Source organism: Heterocephalus glaber, unplaced genomic scaffold, assembly GCF_053883595.1.
Source record: "Heterocephalus glaber isolate CG9 unplaced genomic scaffold, H.glaber_assembly_v1.0 deba00001687, whole genome shotgun sequence".
NCBI classification, from domain to species: Eukaryota; Metazoa; Chordata; class Mammalia; order Rodentia; family Bathyergidae; genus Heterocephalus; species Heterocephalus glaber.
Window position 1 is genome coordinate 22,163,907 of NW_028258412.1, and position 23,079 is coordinate 22,186,985.

Here is a 23,079-nt window from a genome sequence, read left to right on the forward strand (position 1 = left end):
AGGTCAAGAAGGTGAGCAGTATTTTATCGGTCTCCTCCTGGCTGGGCTGCCGCCGACAGCTCTGTGTGGGTCACAGTGGACGCAGTGGGCAGTGCAGGGCTCTGATGGGAAACCCCTGACCCCAGGAGGCTGGGAGCTGTACGTCAGATGGTGCCCGGGCCCACGCAGGCCGCCGCTGCCTCGCTGCCACCCCGCTGCAACCCTGGCCCTGTCAAATTTTTCATTTTGAGACAGGGTCTCCCTAAGTTGCCCCGACTGGCCTCTAACTTTCGATCCTCCTGCCTCAGCCTCCCAAATAGCTGGCACTACAGGGACCACAGGGATTACACCGTGTCTGGCTCACCTGGCTTCTTTTTAAAATTTAATTTTATCCCATTCCACCCTCAAGCTCCCTCCCCTTCCTATGTACAAAAGCTTTGTTCCTGGCCGGGGATTTAGCTCAGTGGTTTCGCCGCCTGCTGCGCAAGTGGAAGGATCTGAGTTCGATCCCTGGCACCAAAAAAAAAAAAAAGCTTTGTTTCCCTTCTTTCCTTCTATTTTCCCTTTTTTTTCCTTGTCCATTCCTTCCTTTCTCCCTCCCCTCTCCCTTGTTCCCCTTCCCATTTGAACATATTCTCCCCCTTTCCCAACACCTATTATACATTTCGGTCCTCATTTCCACTTTCAGTTTCTCACACCAGAGAGACAATGCAGTATTTAAACATGTGGGTCTGATTTATCTCACTTTAGAGTGTGGTCTCTTGTAACTTCACCCTTTTCATTCCTAATTGCGTGGAGTTGGGCCTTTTCTTTCCTTTTTCTGATAAGGTTGGCTAAGGGTTTGTCAATTTTGTTGATTCTTTCGAAGACCCAACTCTTGGCTTCGTTGATTTTTTGTATCATTCTCTTAGTCTCCATTGCATTGATTTCTGCCCTGATCTTTATAATTTCCTCCTTTCTATGGGCTTTGGGTTTCTCCTGCTCTTCTTTTTCTAGAAGCTTGAGGTTCAGCATCAGGTTGTTTAATTGGGTTCGCTCTGTTTTCCTAATGTGAGTATTCACTGCTATGAATTTCCCTCATAAAACTGCTTTCATTGTGTCCCATAGATTCTGATATGTTGTATTGTCATTTAATTGAAGGAACTGTCTGATTTCTTCTTTCATTTCCTCTGTGACCCATTGCTTATTCAGAAGTGTGTTGTTCAATTTCCATGTGTTTATGAAGTTTTTGCGGTTTCTTTTGCTACTGATCTCCAATTTCATCGCACTGGTCTGATAATATACAGGGGATAACTTCAATTCCTTTGCACTTGCTTAAATATGCTCTATGAGCGAGTACGTGGTCCAATTTGGAGAACGACCCATGTGCAGCTGAAAAGAATGTGAATTCTAATTTTGTGGGGTGAAACACTCTAAATATCTGTTCAGTTCATTTGTTCAAGAGTTTGAGTTCTAGTATTTCATTGCTTGTTTTTTGTCTAGTTGATCTATCTATATGTGACAGTGGGGTATTGAGGTCCCCCACTACTATTGTATTAGTGCTTATATGATTTTTCATGTCCGTTAGTATTTGTTTTATATAGTTGGGTGCACTAGTGTTTGGTGCATAGATATTTATGATTGTCATCTCTTCCTCTTGAATTGTTCCCTTTACAAGGATGTAGTGTCCTTTTTTGTCTCTGTTAATCAGCATGGGTTTGAAATCCACTTGATCTGCCAAGAGGATAGCTACTCCTGCTTTTTTTTGGGTTCCTGTCGCATGCAGTATTGTTTTCCACCCTTTAACTTTCAGTCTGAGTTTCCTTTTGAATGAAGTGTGTTTCTTGTATGCTGCATATTGTTGGCTCTTGCTTCTTGATCCATTCATTCTGCCAGTCTATTTCTTTTGATTGGTGAGTTGAGACCATTAACATTGATGGTTATAACTGATCCGTATTGACTTATCATTATCATGACTTTTTCTTTTTGTTGGATTCTTCCCCCTTTGCTTTTAATTTCTTGTGCCTGGTGGATTCATTCTGCTGGGTTTCCTGGGGTTGTGATCCTTGTTGTCTTTTCCTAGGATTTTGTCTAAAATTTTTTGGAGTGCTGGTTTGGAATTCATGAAGTTCCTAAGGTGCTCTTTGTCATGAAAGTATCTTATTTCTCCATCAATTTTGAAAGATAGTTTTGCAGGGTACATCAATCTGGGTTGGAGGCTGTTTTCCTTTAGGGCTTGAAATACATCACTCCAAGCTCTTCTTGCCTCGAGGGTTTGTGTCGAGAAGTCTACTGTGATTCTGATGGGCTTTCCTTTGTATGTGATTTGTTTCTTTAACTGCTTGTAGAATTTTGTTCTGTTCAGTTTCTGGAATCTTAACAATTATATGCCTATGTGTAGATTTTTTTTGATCAAGGGTAGTTGGAGTCCTATATGCCTCACTTATCTGTATGTCAAGTTATTTTCCCCTGCTTGGAAAGTTTTCTGCCATCACTTCTATGAACAACTTGCCAAAGACTAAAACTAGACCTATATCTCTCACCATGCACTAAACTAAAATCTAAATGGATCAAAGATCTAAGTATTAAAACAGAAACGCTGAACTGGCTGGAACAGAGGTTAGGTAGAACTCTTGAAGGCATTGATGTAGGAAAAGACTTTATGAACAAAACTTCAGTGCCCTGTGAACTAGCACAATCAACAAGTGGGATCTCTTCTTACTAAAAAGCTTCTGGACAGCAAGAGAAACCACCAGCAGTGTGAAGAGACAACCCACAATGTGGGGAAAAATTTTCACCAGTGGTCCCTCAAAGGTCTACTATCTCGAATCTATAAAGAACTTTAAAAAATCAGTCCTCCCAAATTCAAAGACCCAGTCCAAAAATGGGCATCTGAAATGAACAGACATTTCTCACACAAAGAAGTAGAAATGGCAAATAAACATGAAAAAATGTTCAACATCACTGGTCATTCGAGAGATGCAAATGAAAACAATGCTGAGATTCCACCTCACTCCAGAAAGAATGGCTGCTATCATGAAATCAACCAATAACAAATGCTGGTGGGGCTGTGGGGAAAGAGGAACCCTGCTCCACTGCTGGTGGGAGTGTAGATTGGTGCAAGCACTGTGGAAATCAGTGTGGAGATACCTCAGAGAACTAGGGCTAGAAGTCCCATTTGACCCAGCTATTCCACTGCTGGGGATCTTCCCCAAAGAATTAAAAGAATCATACCACAGCGATATATGTGCACCCATGTTCATAGCACAGTTTGTAATAGCTAAAACTTGGAAGCAGCCCAAATGCCCATCAACTGGAGACCGGATAAAGAAAATGTGGGGTTTTTTAATAAAATGGAGTACTACTCAGCCATCAAAAATGAGAAATTAGAGACATTTATTGCTAAATGGATGCACATTGAGGCAATACTCTTTTTTTTTTTTTTTTGGTACCGGGATCAAACTCAGGTCCCTGTGCTTTCGAAGCAGGCAGTGGAACCACTGAGCTAAATCCCTGGCCTGAGGCGATACTCTTAAGTGAAATAAATAGGACACATGTGTAAATACCGAATAGTTTCTCTAGTGTGAGAAACTGAAAGTGTAAATAAGGACTAAAAGGTACAATAGATAATGTGAAATAGGAAGAAAAGGTGTGATGGGGAAGTGGGAGGGGTAGGGGAAAGGAAAGAAGGGAGTGGAATTATTATGAGAAAATGATAAAAAGGAAACAAAGTCTTTGTAAATAGGGATGGAGGGGTTGAAGGGAGGGCAGGGGAAGGGGGAAACAATAAGAACCAAGAGAGATTATGTAAAGGTGTAAATTTCCGATGAATGTCATATTGTACACCTAAAATGTGCCAATAAAAGGATATACCAAAAAAAAGTGTGGTCTCAAGGTGCATCCATTTAGCTAAAAATGTCTGAAGTGCATTCTTCTTTATGGCAGAGTAGTACTCCATTGTATAAACCACATCTTTATCCACTCGACAGTTGATGGGCATTTGGGCTGTTTCCAAGATTTAGCTATTATACACTGTGCCACTACAAACATGGATGTGCATATATCGCTGCAGTATGATGCTTTTAATTCTTTCAGGAAGATACCAAGAAGGGAAATAGCTGGGTCAAATGGAACCTCTAGTTTTAATTTTTCTTTTCTTTTTTTTGGTACCAGGGATCAAACTCAGGTCCCTGTGCTTGCGAGGCAGGCAGCGGAACCACTGAGCTAAATCCCTGGCCCTAGTTTTAATATTTTGAGAAATTTCCACACTGATTTCCACAGTGGTTGCACCAGTCTGCACTCCCACCCACAGTGGGGAAGGGTTCCTTTTCCCCCACAGCCCCACAGGCATTTGTTATTGGTTGATTTCTTTTTTTATTATTCATTAGGTTTATTGATACATTTCAGGTATACAATATGATGACATTCATTATTGAGAATTTATACCTGTACATGACATATCTTGGTTCTTACTTTTTCCCCATTCCCCTGCCCTCCCTTCAACTCCTCCACCAATCTCTGTTACTGGTTGATTTCTTGATAGCCGCCATTCTTTCTGGAGTGAGATGGAATCTCAGCATTGTTTTAATTTGCATTTCACAAATGACCAGTGATGTTGAACATTTTTTCATATATTTATTTGCTGTTTCTAATTCTTCATCTGAGAAGAGTCTTTTCATTTCAGATACCCATTTTTGGGTTGAGTCTTTAAATCTGGGGGAACTGATTTTTTTTTTTTAGTTCTTTGTATATTCTAGATAGTAGTCCTTTGTCTGAGGAACAGCTGGTAAATTTTTTCCCAAGCTATGGGTTGTCTCTTCACTCTGTTGGTGATTTCTCTAGCTGTGCAAAAGTCTTTTTTTTTTTTTTTTTTTTTTTTTTTGGTACCAGAGATCGAACTCGGAACCTTGCGCTTGCGAGTCAGGCACCTGAACCACTGAGCTAAATCCCTGGCCCGCAAAAGCTTTTTAATAAGATGAGATCCCAGTTATTGATTCCATGTAGTATTTCCTGTGAGGTCTGGGTTTTGTTCATGAAGTCTTTACTTACTCCTATGTCCTCAAGAATTCTACCTATTCTCTCTTCCAGCAGGTTTAGTGTTTCTGTTTTAATATTTAAATCTTTGATCCATTTCAATTTTAGTTTAGTGCTTGGTGAGAGATATGGATCTAGTTGCAATCTTCAGCAAGATGAAACCCACTTTTCCAGCACCATTTATTAAAGAGGCTGTCTCTCTTCCAGTGAAGGTGTTTGGTTCCTTTGTCAAAGATTAAGTGGCTAAATATGTCTGGAGTTGTTTCTGCATCCTCTAGTCTGTTCTATTGATCCTCAGTTCCTGTTTTTTTTCCCAGTACCATGCTGGTTTTTTAATTTTTAACACAGTAGCTTTGTAGTATAATTTAAAGTCAGGGATTGTGATGCCCTCTGCCTTGCTTTTGCTACCCAGAATTGCCTTTGTTATTCTAGGTCTCTTCTGGTTCCAAATTAATTTTAGGATTTTTGTTTTCTAATTCTGTGAGATATGCTGTTAGGATTTTGTTTGGGATTGCATTAAATCTGTATAACAATTTTGGAAGTATGACCATTTTCACTATATTGGTTCTTCCCATCCAAGAACAGGGATGTCTTTCCATTTTCTGATATCCTCTTTGATCTCCTTTTTCAGAGTACTGTAGTTTTCAATGTAGAGGTCTCCGACTTCCTTCGTTAGACTGAATCCTAGGTATTTCGATGTTTTGGATGCTATTGTGAAAGGGGTTGTTTCTCTAATTTCTCTCTCCATGGGTCTACTATTCGTGTACAGGAAGTTTATTGATTTTTGAGTGCTGACTTTGTATCCAGCTATGCCACTGAATTTGGTCATCAAATTTAAAAGCCTTTTGATGGAGTTTTTGAAGTCTTCTATGTAGAGTATCATGTCATCCTCAAATAATGATAGTTTAACTTCTTCCTTTCCTATCCTTATTCCTTTTATTTCTTTCTCTTGTCTAATTGCTCTGGCTAATGTTTCCAGAACTATATTGAATAAGAGTGGTGACAGTGGACATCCTTGTCTTGTTTCCTGATTTAGAGTGAAAGCTTTCAGTTTTTGTCCATTTAGTATGATGTTGGCTGTTGGTTTGTCTTAGATGGCTTTTATCAGATTGAGATATAAAGACCATCTATTCCTATTTTCTGTAGGGTTTGAGGTGTGAGCCTGGGCTACATATTGAGTTCAAGGACAGCCTGGGCTACATAGTGAGTTCAAGGCCAGCCTGGACTACATAGCAAGACCTTGTCTCAAAAAACAAAACAAAACCAAACCCAAGGGACCAGCTGTGGCTCCTTGCCTCAGTTTGTTTAGCGCACTAAAGATCCCTGGGGATTTGTTTTATTATTTCAAAGGACAAATGGTCATCTTTTTGCTTCATTTCCCAGTTTGGGATAATCTTTTTTTCTTTTTGGTTGAGATAGAGTTTTACTATGTAGCCCAGGCTGTCCTGGAATTTACGGCATCCTCCTGTCTCAGCCTCTCAAGCACTGGGATCACAGGTGTGGGCAACCACATCTGGCTTCTAATTTTTCTAGCAATAGTAAAGCTTTTCCAATGTAGGGCAGTCAAAAAGAACAGGGCCGGGGATTCAGCTCAGTGGTGCCGTCACCTGCCTCGCAAGCACAAGGTCCTGAGTTTGATCCCCAGTACCAAAGAAATAACAGTGGATATCCACCACAGGGGATGTTTTTGGAAAGGTCATAATTGGTTGATTTGCTCAAAATAAAATTGTTTTTCTTTTTTTTTTTTTTTCCAGTACCGGGGATCGAACTCGGGTCCTTGCGCTTGCGCAACAGGCAACAAAACCACCGAGCTAAATCCCTGGCCCATGTTTTTGCTTTTCTAAAGACACTGAAGAGAGGATGAAAAGACAAACCTACAGCGAGAGAAGAGTGTTTGCAAACCACAAATCTGAGAAAGGACCCATGAGCAAGATATGTAAAGCAGGCTCAAAACTCAACGGAGTTGGCAACAGTTTCTTAAAAATGACAACAAAAGTACAACCAACTGAAGGGAAAAAATAAATTACACTTCATCAAACTTGAAAAACTGTTGTATAAGTATTGGGGTGAGACAGCAATTAGACAAGAGAAAGAAATAAAAGGAATAAAGGTAGAAAAGGAAGAAGTTAAACTGTCATTTCCTGAGGACATGCCACTCTACATAGGAAACCCAAAAAACTCTGCTAAAAGACTTCTAGACTTAATTGACAGATTTAGCAGAGTAGCTGGATACAAGGTCAACACTCAAAAATCAATAGCCTTCTCGTATACAAATAACACTGAGAATTTGGGGAAACAATTCCTTTCACAATAGCATCCCCCAAAAAAGAAAATATCTAGGAATCAATCTAATGAAGGAAGTAAAAGACCTCTACCTTGAAAACTACAGGACACTGGAAAAAGAGATGGAAGAGGATACAAGGAAATGGAAAGACATCCCTTATTTCTGGGAAGGAAGAATGAATATAGTAAAAATGGCCATACTTCCAAAATTGTTATATAGATTCAATGCAATCTCAATTGAAATCCCAACAGTATATTTCTGAGAACTAAAGAAAACCAAAAATTCATTTGGAACCAGAAGAGACCTAGAATAGCAAAAGCAATTCTAGGCAACAGAGACATGGCTGGGGGGCTATCACAATCCCCGACATGAAACTATACTGCAAAGCTATTGTGATAAAAACAGCATGGTACTGGCAAAGAAACAGACCTGAGGATCAGTGGAATAGATTAAAAGATGCAGATGCAACTCCAGACATACTCAGCCACTTCATTTTTGACAAAGGAGCCAACCACCCTCACTGGAGGAAAGATACCCTATTTAATAAATGGTGTTGGAAAAACTGGATTTCAACCTCCCAAAGATTAAAACTAGACCCCTGTCTTTCACCATGCATTAAACTAAAATCAAAGTGAATTAAAGATCTAAATATTCAAACAAACACTAAACTTGCTGGAAGATAGGTTAGGCAGAACTCTTGAAGACACTGGAATAGGAACAGACTTTATGAACAAAACCTCAGTAGCACAGGAGCTAGCTCAAAGAATCAACAACTGGGATCTCAGCTTATTAAAAAGCTTCTGCACTGCAAGAGAACCACCAACAGAGTGAAGAGACAGCCCACAATGTGAGAAAAATTTTTTACCAACTGTTCCTCAGACTGAGGTCTACTATCTAGAATATACAAAAAACTTTTAAAATTCAGACCCCCCAAATTTAAGGCTCAATTCAAAAATGGGCATCTGAAATGAACAGACATTCTCAGACAAAGAAGTAAAAGCAAGTAAACATGAAAAAATATTCAACATCACTGGTTATTCAAGAGATACAGATGAGGCTGGGGATTTAGCTCAGCGGTTCCAGCGCCTGCCTAGCAAGGGAAAGGTCCTGAGTTCGATCCCCCATACCAAAAAAAAAAAAAAAAAAAAAAAGAGTATGTGATTCCACTGACATGTAATATAAACAACAATCTAATCCTTCGACAGCGTATTAGTGATGGCCAGAGGCTAAGTAGATGGGAATGGGGTTTGATTGCTTATATAGCCATAGTCCCTTGTAGGTTGAAGAAAGTGTAAAATTAGATTTCAGTGATAGTTTCAGCATGTACATAGCTGCATCGTGAATGTACTAAAAACAGCATTATACACTTGGAATGGAAGAGTTTTCTGATACGGAAATTCTCTCTCCAGAGATGGTGTCTTTGCCGATTCCACACAGCACTGTCCAAACCAAGGTCACCCGCTGCGCTGATACAGCCCGTGCAGGCGACAGTGATGAACCCAGAGAGAGCCACGCAGGGAAGGGAGTCTTAAGTTGGAGTCTTAAGGTTTGTGGCCGTGGGCTCATTGCTCCTTTCTAGATCTGCTAGCATTTTCCACGGAGAGGCCTTGGGATGAGAAAGAAAAACGGGATCAGGTGTTCAAATTGTGCTGGGTGCTGCAGCAGCCGAAACCATCAGTCTGCTGGGCTCCGCGTGTGACCGATGACCCCACTGTCACAGGAGTGGTCGGAAGAGACCACCCAGGGTTTTGCGGGCTCTGTGAGCCTGGGTCTGGGTAGTTGGAGCCCGCGCCGGCCCTAGCGCGCAGGCGCACGCGTTCGCGGTTGCCTAGCAGCGCAGGGTGGTGGCTGGCGACATGGCGGCCAGCGCTGGGAGCGAGAGCGCGCCCGGCACCGTGAGCTCGGCTGTGAAAGAGCACCTGCGGCAGCTGTGTCTGTGCGAGTTCCCGTGCGGCACCGGCAGCTGGGTGCGGGGACCAGGAAACCAGGGCCAGCCCCAGGGGAGGGAAGTAGCTGGGAGCTGGGTGGCCCTGGGGTCACCGACCTGGGCTGGGCTGGGGATGGGCATAAGGGGCCCGGACGCAGCAGTGGCGGATCCGATCTGGGCATTTGGAGAGCGGTCCGCTCGGCGGTGCTAGTGCTGGTGGGGACCGGGACCCTGCGGGGCGGGCGCCCTAGACCCCCACCGGGCCTGAGGACCCTGACCCAGGACCGAGGGCACTGCCGATCCGAACACAGGCAGATCCGGGCCAGGGCTTCTTGCAAGTGTGGGGACGCCCTGCACCGGGGCTTCTGGGCGTCTTTGGGGTGAAGAGCTTTGGTCTGAGCAGTTTCTCCAGTGTACGGAGCCCAAGGGCTCGTGAGAGCCCAGCCAGCTCTGAGGTGCAGGTCTCCCCTTCTGAGGGCCCAGCGGGTTAGGGTCTTCCGCTTCTCCATCCTCGGCTCTGAGGCCCAGGCCTTCCTAACCCTAACCCGCCTGTCGCTGCACCCGGAGGGAAATGAGTTGTGGCCCAGGAAGAGAGCCTGGTCCACAGCCGGAAGGCAGGCAGAAGTACAGCATGGGGCACAGCTGCCGCCTCTCCAAGAAGGAAAATCTGGTTTTGGCGCCCGGGAAGGCTCATTCCTGTTTTGGTTCTGTGTGTACACCTCCTGCAAGCAGCCCTGTCATCAGCGGGGTGTACAGGGTGGAGACGAGGAGCAAGACATTTAAATGGGCTGCTCAGGAGAGCCTGGAGCGCTCCCAAGGAGTCTGGTGGCCCAGGAAGGAAGCTGGTCCCCCCAACCCCAGCTCAGGGTACAGGAAAACCTGTGTCCTTCCTCACAGGAAAACCAAGGCACAGCGGGAAAGAGGCCATGATTTACTTAGTCAGCAGGTGTTGCCTGAGCAGCTACTATATCCCAGGCACTGTGCCAGGCTTTATGCTTTCAGAACTGGATCTAGGTTTGGGGTGTAGCTCGGTGGTGAGTACTTAGCCTACATGTGTGAGGCCTTGGGTTTGATCCCCAGCACTGCAAAAAACAAACAAACAACAAAGCCCCAAACCCCACAGAGTCTGAAAAGCTGTGTTTCAGCAGCCTCCTGGAAGGGACTAGAATAAATTCTGGGAATGAGCTCCCATCTTCCACTTCCTGTGTCTGAAGTGCTGAGTTCACCTTCCAGCCTGGCCACCTCGTTTCCAGGGGCTTCCTTGATGAATTGTATCTCCCTATTTGTCTTCAGAGCCTCCTGGCTGGTAGTCCACCAATCTTTGTGAATTTCGTGTCTAATATGCCTTTGACTCTGCATGTCCACCGTCCCCAGCTCCGGAGTAGAGGCCTGCAGGCAGGGATCAGCCTTGAGCTATCTCCTGTCTCCCCTTGCCGTAGCCGTGGCTGCGGTTCCCTTAGATTCATCAGTGGTGACTGTCAGTCCCCAAGAGGGTCGGGTGAGACCCAGGGTCACTCCTCTCCTCTGCCCCTGCAGAACAGATCCCGCTTCCTTCCGCCCACTCGGCGAGCCTGGAAGAAGCTGGTGCCTGGGGAGGAGGCAGCCGTGGGCCCTGGGGAGGAGCTGGTGGAGGCCCTGCTGGACCTGGTGCGCAGTCCTCAGTCGCTTTGGGCTCTGCCCGAGGACTCCAGTGCTGAGGACCGCTTTCTGCGAGAGCTGGCCATCCAGAGCCCGCTGATGATCAGAGACACCTTCTTCTACTCCTACTTCCGGTCCCTGCGGGTAGTGGGCAAGCAGGTAGGGCAGGAGTGAGTGGAACTTTAGGGGTCCCCAGTGGGACCAACCCAGGCCAGCCCTGCCTCTGCCTATCCAAGCTCCCAGCATGTCCAGCAAGCCAGCGGTGCTCAGCTGCTCTGTCCATATCTCCCTGCTGCACCCTTCAAGAGAAGCTGGGTGTGGCGCCACACACCTGCAATCTCAGCACTCTGGGAGGCTGAGGCAGGAGGTTCTCAAATTCAATCCTAGCCTGGGCAACTTACTGCCTTAGCAAGACCCTGTCTCAAAAATAAAAACTAGGGAATTTAGATCAGTGGTTCCGCCGCCTGCCTCGCAAGCGCAAGGACCTGAGTTCGATTCCCAGTACCAAAAAAAAAAATCTTAATAAAAATAAAAAGTGAAATTAGGCTGGGGATGTAGCTTAGTGTGAAGGCCCTGGGTTTAATCACCAGTACCACAAAAGAAAAGAAAAAAGACCTCTCGAAAGGTTGAGATTGGTTTTAACTTGATACAAAATGTGGGGACCTGCAGGGGAGGGGCGTCACAGTGCTAACTATCGATTTCTGTCCCTAAAACGCCTTCATCGCCCGATGAGTAGTAGGGTCTGGAGGTCATATGGGAACTGGGTCTTGCTCTCCCAGAACTTGTTTCCTTTCCCTTGGCCAGTCTGCCTGGGACTTTCCCAGCGTGCACAAGGAGAGCTTAGGGGAGCCCAGAACAAACTGGTTGGTTGCTGTGGCCAGGAACCTGGGATTCACGGTCCCGCGGGAGCTCCTAGTCTGATCCTGCTCTGTGTAAGTCAGTGATTCCTACAGACCTGAACTGAGCACTCAGAAGGTTGAGGCAGAAGGATTACCACGAGTCTGAGGCCAGCCTGGGCTACATAGTGAGTCTGAGGCCAGCCTGAACTGTGTGAGACCCTGTTTCATAAAAACAAAACCAAAGAAGACCTGAACTGGCTTCCATGCCAGGTGTAGACAGCATGGAAGACAGGGTTCCCGCCCTCCTGAAAACGCTGGCATCTAAGGAGGGACGCCAGCTGCTGGCCAGGGGATCACAGGTCACTACTGTCGGGGGAGGGGCAGGGAAGGCCCTGGGGGGTGGGGCCCGGACCCGACACCCAGCCCCGGCTTCCTCCCGTCCCCTCCAGGTGAGCCAGGTGGGTGGAGACCTCCTGAAGTTCCTGAAGCTGGAGGAGCTGGTCCTGAGCGCCAACCGGATCAAGGAAGTCGATGCCGCCAACCTGCCCCCCATGCTCAAGGTACAGGAGCCCCGCTTCCACCTGGGTCTTGAGTCAGCACCCCCAGAGCCCCTGCCCTGACCAGCCCCACAAGGTGGCTGGGTGCTGAGGCCCAACCCAAGGCATTAAAAATATAGACCATGTTACTCAGAAGCCCAGCCCAGTTCCCATGCGCCTCAGCTCCCTTCCTGATGTGCACCCTAAAGAGCAAAGGCAAGGACACAGACAGGTCCTTGTCCACTTGTGTTCACCATGGCTCAGAGGTGGAGCAGATCCATATGTCTGTAACCAGACAAGTACAGGAAATGAGATCCATCCAGAAAGTGGAATACTATGCACCCATAAAAAGAAAGGAACTCTGATAGCTGCTACGACATGGGTGGACCTAGAAGACCTCCCAGGCAGTGACAGAAGCCAGACATAAAAGGACAAATTTTGTAGTGGGAAGTTACTGGTGGGAATCTGAGTTTCTGCTCCAGGCAGTGAAAGGTTTTGGAGGGTGGTGGCTCAAGGCTACGAGTGCCATGAACACAACGGAATCGTACACTACACAGTGGCCAGAATGACAAATTTATCTTACAGATGCTTTACCACACACAGAAAAGATAAAAACCTAGGCTAGGCTTCCCATGAGCCCTCAGCCCCGACTGTGCTAAACGCAGAGCGGGTGATAGGCCGGGGTGGCTCAGGCACGGCTCTGTGCTCAGGAGGACACAACACGAGGCCTCAGAGAGGAGGAGGCTGGGCAGCTCCACAGGTCCTGAGTTCAATCCCTGGTACCGAAAAAAAAAAAAAGTAAAAGGGCTAGGGATGTAGCTCAGTGTGAGGGCCCTGGGTTCGATCCTGGTATCTCAGAGACAGACAGACACCAGTCGGGCACAGGAGAGCAGGACAGGGACAGTTCAGCCCCTCTCCGGAGGTGCCCAGCGCGGCCTCTGCTGTCGCCCCAGGTGCTGGAGCTGTACGGCAACGAGCTGAGCAGCACGGAGTGTCTGTGTGCACACCCGCCACCCGGCCTGCAGCACCTGGGGCTGGGCCAGAATCAGCTGCGCAGCCCCTCAGAGAGCCGCTACCTCACCGCCAGCCACTGGTAACCAGGGCACTGGAGGGGGGTGGAGGATTTGGACCTTCCCTTAAAGTCCTGACCACTGCCAACGCCAGACTTGTGCTTCTGTTCCCTGAATCCATAACAAACCCCACTGAGCCAGGCAGGGTGGCGCATACCTGTAATCCCAGCACTCGGGAGGCTGAGGCAGGAGGATTGCTGTGAGTTTGAGGCCAGCCTTAGCTACATAGTTCAAGGCCAGCCTGAACTATATGTGAGACACTGTTCCTCCCCTCCAAAAATGTCTGCAGACAATACCCAAGGGACCATGTCACCCCCACTTGAGCCCTGTCTAGAGGGTGCTGCTTCGATGCTGAAGATCCGTTGTCCATTAGAGGTTGTGCAGAATAGAATCCCCTGACTGTTGCTGTGTGACTTTGTCCCCTGGGTCTGACAGGGGACCCAAGAGGACCCACAATAGGCTGCTGCAGGGAGCTGGGCCCCAAGGGCTTCCCAGAGCATCCTGGGTAGCAGCATCCTCTCCCAGCCCCCAGATGACCAAGGAGGCCCTGGGGTGCCCCCCACCCGGCCCTGCAGGGGGACGCCCACTGACCGTGACCCCTTCTCAGGCCTGCTGCAGTCCTGCCCTTGGCTGAGTTGGGCTTCCCAGCTCCCACTGCTGCGGCCATCAGGGGCCACAGGATAGGCGGGGACCTATTGACTTTGACTTCTAGGCACAGCCAGTTTAGGCTCCTGCTATTGACAGGGGGCCAAGCATTCTGATTTGGGGCAGGGGTTGTTTTTGTTTTGGAGTTTTGAGAAACGTTTGAGACAGGGTCTGGCTGGCTAAGTTGCAAGTTGCCCAAGCTAGGCTTGTACTTGAGATTTTCCTGCCTCAGCCTCCCATAGTACTGGGATTCCAGGCATGAGCCACAGTGCCTGGCTGTATTCTGGATTTTGATTTGCAAAACATACTTACCACAACAAGTTGGTGCTCAGTGTCGGTGCTTAATGTGGATTGTGTAGAAATGTGTATGTGAAACCTCCAATGTTTGCTGTTCTGGAGTTCAAAGGAGGACGTGTTTCTTGTGCATTGATTTTGCTGATGTTTCCCAGGTCCCATCCCCACGCACACACTTGGCACTGGGCTACATCCCCAACCCTTTTAAATTTTGAGACAAGGTCGCACTAAGTTGCTCAGGAGGAACTAGAACTTGCAATCCTCCTGCCTCAGCCTCCCAAGGCTGGGATCGTAGGTGTGTGCCACCGCACCCAGCTTCCCAGTTCTCTGAGGCAGGCTGAGGCTGCCTGTAGGCTGCGCCTTTCCCACTGACTGGCGGAGGCCATCCCGGGCAGAACGGGCGTGGAGGCCCGGAGAGAGGCTGTGCGGGGACAGGGAGAGGCGATGGCGATGGCGATGTCGCGGGCAAGGTGGGCAGCGTTTCCGCCCGGGCTCCCCTCCAGGCCCAACCTCGTCTCCCTGGACCTGGGCTTCAACGACCTGACCGACCTGCGGGCCATGGTGGCCGCGCTGCGCTCGCTGGGCCGCCTCCGGCTGCTGGTGCTGCAGGGGAACCCGCTGGCGCTGCTGCCGCACTACCGCGGCTTCACCGTGGACAGCCTGGCTCGGCTCTGCGTGCTGGACGACGTCACCGTGTCCCCGCACGAGCGGCACCAGTTCCGCGGGCTGGGCCAGCAAGGCGGTGGGTGCGGCGGCGGAGGGGCGGAGGGGCGCCTCCTCCCTGCGTCTCCTCCCTGCGTCTCCTCCCGCGGCGGCGTGAGGTCGCCCCCTTGTGGCCCGCGGCCCACGGCGCGACGCAGCCCAGAGGTCCCCGAGTTTCCGGCCCCTTCGGGGTGGGGACAGGGCTTCTCAGGGTCACCTCGGGCTGGGCAGGGAAGGAGGGAGGGTCCGGCCCGCAGCCCCTCAGCGCGGCCCTCGGTCCACAGACCTCTTGCCGCAGGACGCGCAGCTGGTGGTGACCGTCGGGAACATCAGGGGAGTCGTGGACTCCTCTGTCTTGGACCCCGAGCCCGGGCCCAAAGGCCCCTTTGTGGCCTACAGCTACTACGTGACCTACGACTTCCTGGGAGGGGAGGACGGCGAGGCCAGCGAGCACGGCGGGGTCCTGGCCGAGGTGCGCACAGGGAGCTCCGGACGCAGGCAGGGCGGCCCCTCCAGTGCTGGGGACTGAACCCCGGCCTTTGCTCCCAGGCACATCTCCATCCCTTTTCAAATTTTCAATTTTGAGACAGGTTCTTGCCGAGTTATTAAATTGCCCAGTCTGGGCTCGAACTTGGCTCCTCCAGACTCAGCCTCCTGAGTGCTGGGATTGCAGGCCTGCCCCGGGCCCATCCTTTTGGGGGCGGGGAGGTACCGGGGATCAAACTCGGGACCTTGCGCCTGCGAGGCAGGCGGCAGAATCACTGAGCTAAATCCCCGGCCCTCCATCCTTAAAGTAAGTATGTGGTAGCTCGTGTACTTTAGGAGGCTGAGGCAAGAGGATCGCTGCGAGTTCAAGGCCAAGCCTAACTGCATAGCAAGACCTGTCTCAAAAAAAGAAAACAAAAGTTAATTTATTTCTGTGCCCAGTTCCCAAGCAGGGCCGGAGTGCAGCTGCGCGGTCCCGTGCGTGCGCAGCCTGTACCCGGGCTCGGGTTCCATCCGCAGCACCGCAGAAACCGCCCCAAGACCCTGGCGTCTGCGTCTGGGTGCGCCCGGTGCAGAGGATGCCGGGGCCACAGCAGGCCTTGTCCGCTCCCCCACAGGTGGTGAAGCCTCGGTCCAGCGCCCAGCTGCTCGGGGAGGAGCTCGCTGAGGACTTGGCCGAGGAGTCCCTGGCGTCGGTGGAAACCACGGAGCAGAAGTCCGAGTCCTCCGTGGTCTCAGGCTGCTCGGCCGCCCGGCCGCCATTCTCAGCCTCCGGGGAGGAGCTGGGCAAGCTGAGGCCGCGCATGGACCCCCGGCTGTGCCCCTCCCCGGGGTGAGGAGTGAGCCAAGCCGAGCGTCTGGGTCCCCAGGGTCCCGGCCCGCCCCAGCCGCACTGCTGCCCCCTGCTGCCCCCAGGGGCGACTCGGTAGTCAGCCGAGGCCGTGGGTTTGGGTTCTTCCTCAACCCGCCTAAGCTTCCACTGGAAGCAGGGCTGGGCTGAGCTGGGCTGGGCTGAGCTGGGCTGAGCTGAGTTGGGCTGGGCTGGGCTGGGTTGGGCTGGGCTGGGCACAATGGCGCACACCTGTGATCCCAGGACTCTTGGAGGCTAGGGCAGGAGGATCTCAAGTTCAAGTCCAGCCTGGGCAACTTAGTGACTTAGGGAGATCATGTCCCCAAATAAGAGGTGTGTGACGTATGATAGGCCCAGGGTTCAATCCCCAGTACTGCAAAAGCAAAACAACACTCGCAGTCCCACTTCCTCTACTATCTTATTTCTGTCTCTGTGCGACTGCTGTGGGTGACTCCGAAATCGTGGTCCCTGTCCCTTGGCCTGAGGCTTGTTTCCCTGAGCACAATTCCTTCTCAGATCTGTCCTCGCTGTGGCGTGTTGCGATTCCTTTTCAAGGCTGCCAGTGCCCCTATTGGGGCAGCCACGTCTATTCATTTATTCGTCTGGCAGTGGACACGTGGGCTCTGTCCGCCTCGGGCTGGTGGACATGGTGAGCGATGTCGGTCCGAGTCCCTGTCGCCCTCTTTCGCACAGGTTCTGGGGGACTCTTGTTTTCCCCTCCTGAGATCCCACGTCGGACTTGTCACCCGTAACACCTAAAGGACGGGTCATTGCCATTGAGAGGGCCAGTTTGTAAAGACTCGGGAGTTTGTGATGTTTCTACCTTTTAACTACGACTACGTTGACATTTTCAACCCTTTGCTGCAGTTGTGGTCGGGCCCCTCTGTTGTCTCCCACAGTCCTCTCCCAGAAGGAAGGGTCCCCTGTACCTGTTTTGTCTTCTCCAGTGGTGTCAGGGGATCCAGTCTCATGCTGTTTGTCACATGTAGTCTTCTTAGATGCCCCTCCCTGCCTTGTTCACCCCAGCCACACTCCTGGGTGACAGCGCCACATCTGCCGCCCCCAGGACAGTCCCCTTCAGCACGGACCACAAGCCTTGGGCCAACGTCATCGCCTGCAACTACGAGGCGCAACACAGCATCAGGGATCTGGGGCTGCTCAAGGGCTTCCTGCTGGCCGGGACCACAGTGACCATCATGGAGGAGAAGGTGGGCAAAGGGGGTGACACCGCTCGGCGCCTGCCTGAAGACCCCGGCCAGCCTCTGTCATCTTTGCTCGCTCAAGGCCGCCACCTGTCTCCAGATCCTCTCTTGGCCTGTGGTGACCCCTCCCGTTGACAGTCCCCAGGGAGCCAAGAAAGGAAAGGGAGAGGATGACAAGAAGAAGAAGGAAAAAGACAGGAAAGACTGGAAAGGGAAAGCAGAGGAGCCCCCTCAGGTAAGCCGAAGCCAGTGACGACATGGGCCTCATGAAGGGCACAGGCGCCTGTCCTGTCCCCTGCCACCTTCCCGGTGTCCACAGGAAAGGAAGGCGTCGCACAAGAAGAGAGAGGCCCCCAAGGAACTGTGCCAGGACCCTCCCACACTGCAGGCTCTCGGCAGCGGCCTGGTGGCCCTGGAGCCCCTGCTGGCCGGGGAGGCTGTAGTGTCTACTGTGTGCAACTTTGGGGTGATCCGCACCCCGGAATCAGACCGGCTGACGTTTGCCAGGGTACCATGGGGCCCAGCCATGTCCCTTGACCTCCACCTTTGTCCTCCTCACAGAGGGCTGGCTGGGCAGGAGGGCAGAGGGGACGTGGCCGCCACCTCGGTGTTGAGCGGGACCCCTGGACCAGGGCGGCCGTGGGGGGGTAGGAGTCCTAGGACAGCCTGGGTCTGCACCCGCCCCTCCCCGGCAGCCTCCCCTCCAGGGAACATCTTGTTTCACGGTTCTCTCTCTCTCTCTCTCTCTCTCTCTCTCTCTCTCTCTCTCTCTCTCTCTCTCTCTCTCTCTCTCTCTCTCTCTGGACTCAAAGATTAAGAAAGGTGCCAAGAAAGGTAAGACCCGTAGAGGCGGCAGGTGACAGATGGGTGTATGGTGGCTGTGATCTCCACCCTTGGGGGTGGAGAGACTGAGATCATGTCTGCCCACCACAGGGGCCCCGTCCACCCTAGGACCGAACCCCATAGCCTCCTGCTGCCCCCAGAACACAGCCGCAAGGCATTCTGGGTAGGCGCCAGAATAAGGTGGGGTACAGGGCTCAGAGCTGGGGTGCTAGGGTTCTTCCAGCTCCAGCCCTCTTCTGCCAGACCTGGAGCCCAGTTTATTCCTTCGGTGCCCGTTGAATTTTCTAAACTAGGTAAGTTTTAGATTTGAGTTTGAAAAAGGACTGTCTGGCTTGGATGGACAGACAGGAACTAGAAACCAGCTGGGCAGCTGCTGCAAAGTATAAGGCAAAACCCTGACATGGTGGCGCACATCTGTAATCCCAGCACTTGGGAAGCTGAAGCAGGAGGATTGCCTTGAGTTCAAGGCCAGCCTGAACTACATGGTGGAAACTTGTCTCAAAAACAAAACAGAAAGTATAGGGCTGGAGATTTAGCTCAGTGGCACTGCCCCTGCCTGGCAAGTGCAAGGTCCCCAGTTCAATCCCGGGTACCAAAAACAAAACAGTATAGGAGAAGATCATAGTGATACAGGCACCAAGTAATCCAAATAAGCAAAAATAATCCAAACAAGGGAAATATTTTAAAACTCCCAACCTGCTAGATATCTGAAATGTAAGTTGGTGTTCTCTCAAATTGAAGAATGAATTTGAGGGACAAAGGTTAAGAGTAAGGAATATTTATTGAGGGAAAGACTGCTCCTGCCTGAGAGGGACGGAGGGGACACACAGAAAGTGAGTTGGCTGCCCATCCCGCTTCTCAAAGGTGTTTCATGGGGCAAAGCCACAAGATGAGGCGAATACAAATGGGCCAAAGCTATAAGGTCCAATGGGAAATTGCAAGGTGGGACAAAACCACGATCAACCAATAAAACTGTAAGTATAGTTGCCAAGGTAATACTGATTAAATGGAGAGCAAATGGGGAAGCTAGGCACATAGCAAGCATACATGGATTTCCCGGAAGGAATGGGCTAGCTAGGGGTGGCCTGGTCCCCAGTTAAGGTGACCGAGGTCTATGTAGAATATCACTCACTGCCATTCACCCCCAGGGGAACTATGTGGGTGCAGTAGTTTCTCTCTCTTTTTTTTTTTTTTGGTGTCGGGGATTGAACTCGGGTCCTTGCAGTTTTGTTTTGTTTTTTGGGGGACCGGGGATTGAACTCGGGTCCTTGCACTTGCGCAGCAGGCGGTGGCACCACTGAACTAAATCCTCAGCCCCTCTCTTTTTAATGTTAACCTTTGGTGAGTGCACCTCAATTGTCTTTGTATGGACTCCTGGAGAATTGGCCCTAACTGCCTACAAGATACCTAATTAACTTAGCTGCTACAGTGATAGCTGAGTTATTTGTTATAGCTGAGAGAGTGGGAGCAGCCCAAATGTGTCTCCAGTGAATGGGGAGAGCGGCCCCTCCATGCGGCAGCTTATAGGTGGTGTTTAAAGCCATGAAAATACACAGGCTTTGTTGACAAGAAAGGGTTGAACAGAGCATCCTGGGCAACATCACAGATTTTTATCAGAAAGGGAAAATAAGTGGTGCCCCATGTCTGTGATCCTGGCACTCAGGAGGCTGAGGCAGGAAGATCACTGCAAGTCCAAGACCAGCCTGGGCTACATAGTGAGTTCAGGCCAGTCTGAATTACATAGTGAATTTACAAAAAAACAACAAAAAATGGAACATAAGTCTGAAAGCCTCAAACCTAACTGTATCCTAGAACAAAACTCAAGGATACTTATAAGGATACCAAAAAATAGCATCTAAGGTAAGAGTCACCATGTCTGCCATCCAATAAAAAAAACTATCAGGCATGAAAAAGGCAAGAAATATATGATCACAAAATTGACTCTGAAGTCACATCCATAAAATAATTAGTAGACAAGAACAGAAAAGCAGTTACCGTCATTTATTGCATAGACTCACAAAGCTGGAGGAGAGGTGTACCTGGTAATAGCACGGGAGACCAGCTGTAGAGGTGACAGCTACCATGTCACAAGGGAAATGCACTCTGTGGGATTAATGCTGCACTGAACACTACAGAAAACTGAACTCACCCGAAGCAACAGAAATCATCTGAAGCCAGGTGTGGTGGAACACGCCTGTGATCCTAGAACTTGGGAGGCTGAGGCAGGAGGATCACCATGAGTTCAAGACCTGCCTGGGCAACGTAGTGTATTCAAGAGCAGCCTTAACTACATAGCGAAACCCTGTCTTTAAAAAGTTAAAGTGAGTAACATGACAGAGAAAAACTGAAAGCCCATCAGTTATTTTGAGTCAAATTCAGAAGGCCTGATAGCCCTGTAACTGGAGTTCCCATGGGGGAATGAAGGCTAGAAAAGCTGGCTGGAGAAGTGATGTTGAAACATTTCAGAATGTGGTAGAAACTGCACACACTGGTCCAAGAAATTCAGTGGGCCCCCACGTGAGAAACAATGGTGAGCCGGGTGTGGTTGGCCATGCCTGTGATCCCAGCATTTGGGAGGCTGAGGCAGGAGCATCGAACACCTAAATAAATGGAGAGAGAAACTATGTGCAAGATCAGAAGATCCAGTGTTAAGATGTTGGCTTTCCTGGAATGATCTAGAGATTCTACATCAGGGCTAGAGCCAGTCCTGGCTGGCTCCTTTTTTTTTTTTTTTTTTTTGGTAGAAATCAGCAAGGAGATTCTAAAATTCATATGGAAATAACCCAAATAACTTTGAAAAAGATCCACGTTGGAGGGCCTACACACGGGAGTTGAAGACCTGTGCACAGCAGGCATGTGACCTGTGGCACATAACCATGGGAACAAGTTTTAAGTCTGGTGTGGAGAGTTTGAGGCCAGCTAGAGTGACACTGAAAGCGACCCACCTCTGTATCTCAAAAATAGTTTTAATTTTAAATTCAGTCTCTTTCATGTCTGGCTTGGGAACAGCTGGATTCTCATGGTGAAGTTCTTGTGAGAGGTTGCTGTGAAGTGTGTGAAGAAAATCCAGCTTCACCACATAATTGCAGGCGAGAGGCTGGGTTTTTTTGTTTTTGTTTTTTTTTGGTACCAGGATCGGAACTTGGGTCTTTGTGCTTTCGCAGCAGGCGGCGAAACCACTGAGCTAAATCCCCCGGCCCTGAGAGGGCTGTTTCAATAGGCTTTTGAAGAGCTGTGGATATCCTGCTGGGCATGGTGGCCCACGCCTGTCGTCTTAGCACTCTGGGAAGTGGAGGGAGGAGGACTGAAACTTTGAGCCCAGCCTGGGCAGTTTGGCAACTTAGCTAAGACCCTGTCTCAGTGTGAAGGTCCTGGGCTCATTCTCCAAGTGTGGATCGTGGATATCACGAAAAATTTGGTAAGCTCTAGTTCCTTATGTGAATCTATTCTGATGCTTTTTTTCACAGTCCGTTAGTCATTAAAGTTCACTGGTCTACTGTGACTTTGATGGGATATTTCATCCATGTGTGATTTGTAACGAGTGAAATATCGTGTGCATTGTAAAATACTGGTTAAGAGTTAGATCTCCCAATTGTTGACATGTTTCTTCAAACATCCATAAATCGCCTTCTCTAACATCACTATCCATATCACTAGAAAAGTCTATGCATATTGGAAAACTTAAGTGCCTGACAGCTGATACAATGTTTCCAAAATTCTGACTTCTACCTGAAAGTTGAAATGTTAGAAATTTAACAAAATACTTTCACTCGGTTGTTTTCCCTGAAGTGCCAGAATTACTTCACCTTTTACTACATATTTGTTATGCAGGACTGAACCCTCGTCAATTCCTCTGTAAAAACGGCCTTCCGGGACAAAAGCTGCCGATCTGTGCAGGCAGGGACCTTACTAAGAGACCCGCTCCAGCGCGAGTTCGCCTTGTTCCCCAAGCCGTCCACACTCGCACCAGGGGCGGATCCAGAGGCTGCCCGCCCGGGGCCCGAGCCCTGCGGTCCACGCGGCGCTGTGGGCTCATTCGCTGTCTTTATTTTCGCAGAAAAGACGAAATCAGCGGCTCCGATCTTCGAAAGCGACTACCAGCCGGAGCAGCTGACCGTGGAGGTCGAGATCCAGCTGGGCCAGGTCCGCTCGGTGGAGGAGGCGCTGCGCGCTGTCGCCAACCAGGCGCGGGCAGAGTAAAGCGGTGCGAGGATCCGAGCCCGAGTCTGAGCGTGTCGCGGGTGGGGACCGGGAACCAGGACTGGGCCAGGGGAGGCGCGGGCCGCTGGGTGCAGGGGAGAAGCCCGCCCCTGTGCGCTTCCGGCTGCGAGCAACACCGGGTCCTAGGCGGGCGTCCGCTCGGGTCCACGGGCCCCGTCACGGTTCATAGGCGCGAGGGCCTGGGCGCCTGATCACCCTCACGGGGAGGGACGCAGCCTGCGCCCTGCACTCCGCGCCGCATCCTGGCTCCACTGCTCCCCCTCTGCCCCCGACGCTGGCCCTTTCCCGCCTTGTAGCCGTCACGAGTTGGGTCCCTGTCACCCAGGAGTGAGCGCCGCCCCTCAGGACTCGGGGTCACCAGGTCTGCAAGCCCCTGAGGGTCGTCTGGGCACGGGGAGGCTGTGCCAGGCCCGGGAACCGCAGCCGGGGTGGGATCCCCGAGGCCGCCCAGGCCGAACCCCGCCCTGCCCCCCACCCCAGCCCCCCGCCTCCGCCCTCCGCCCGGGCCGGCGGTGCCAGGGACGTCTCTTACTGGGCTCTGCCAACCCCG

At 50.2% G+C, this 23,079-nt stretch overlaps 1 protein-coding gene across 1 annotated transcript in view; it reads left to right on the forward strand.

Moving 5' to 3' along the window:
- The window catches only part of Lrrc43 (leucine rich repeat containing 43), a 34,435-nt gene extending 11,422 nt beyond the window's left edge, over positions 1-23,013 (forward strand). Inside the window, exons 2-13 of the mRNA XM_087198083.1 lie at positions 6,747-8,822; positions 10,740-11,000; positions 12,130-12,240; positions 13,170-13,309; positions 14,729-14,967; positions 15,212-15,399; positions 16,031-16,245; positions 17,330-17,471; positions 17,548-17,700; positions 17,785-17,972; positions 18,268-18,299; positions 22,366-23,013. Coding sequence (XP_087054209.1) covers positions 8,649-8,822; positions 10,740-11,000; positions 12,130-12,240; positions 13,170-13,309; positions 14,729-14,967; positions 15,212-15,399; positions 16,031-16,245; positions 17,330-17,471; positions 17,548-17,700; positions 17,785-17,972; positions 18,268-18,299; positions 22,366-22,508 — 1,986 coding nt within the window. The 5' untranslated portion in view covers positions 6,747-8,648 and the 3' untranslated portion in view covers positions 22,509-23,013. The remainder of the gene's footprint in view (positions 1-6,746; positions 8,823-10,739; positions 11,001-12,129; positions 12,241-13,169; positions 13,310-14,728; positions 14,968-15,211; positions 15,400-16,030; positions 16,246-17,329; positions 17,472-17,547; positions 17,701-17,784; positions 17,973-18,267; positions 18,300-22,365) is intronic.
- Positions 23,014-23,079: the final 66 nt, after the last annotated feature.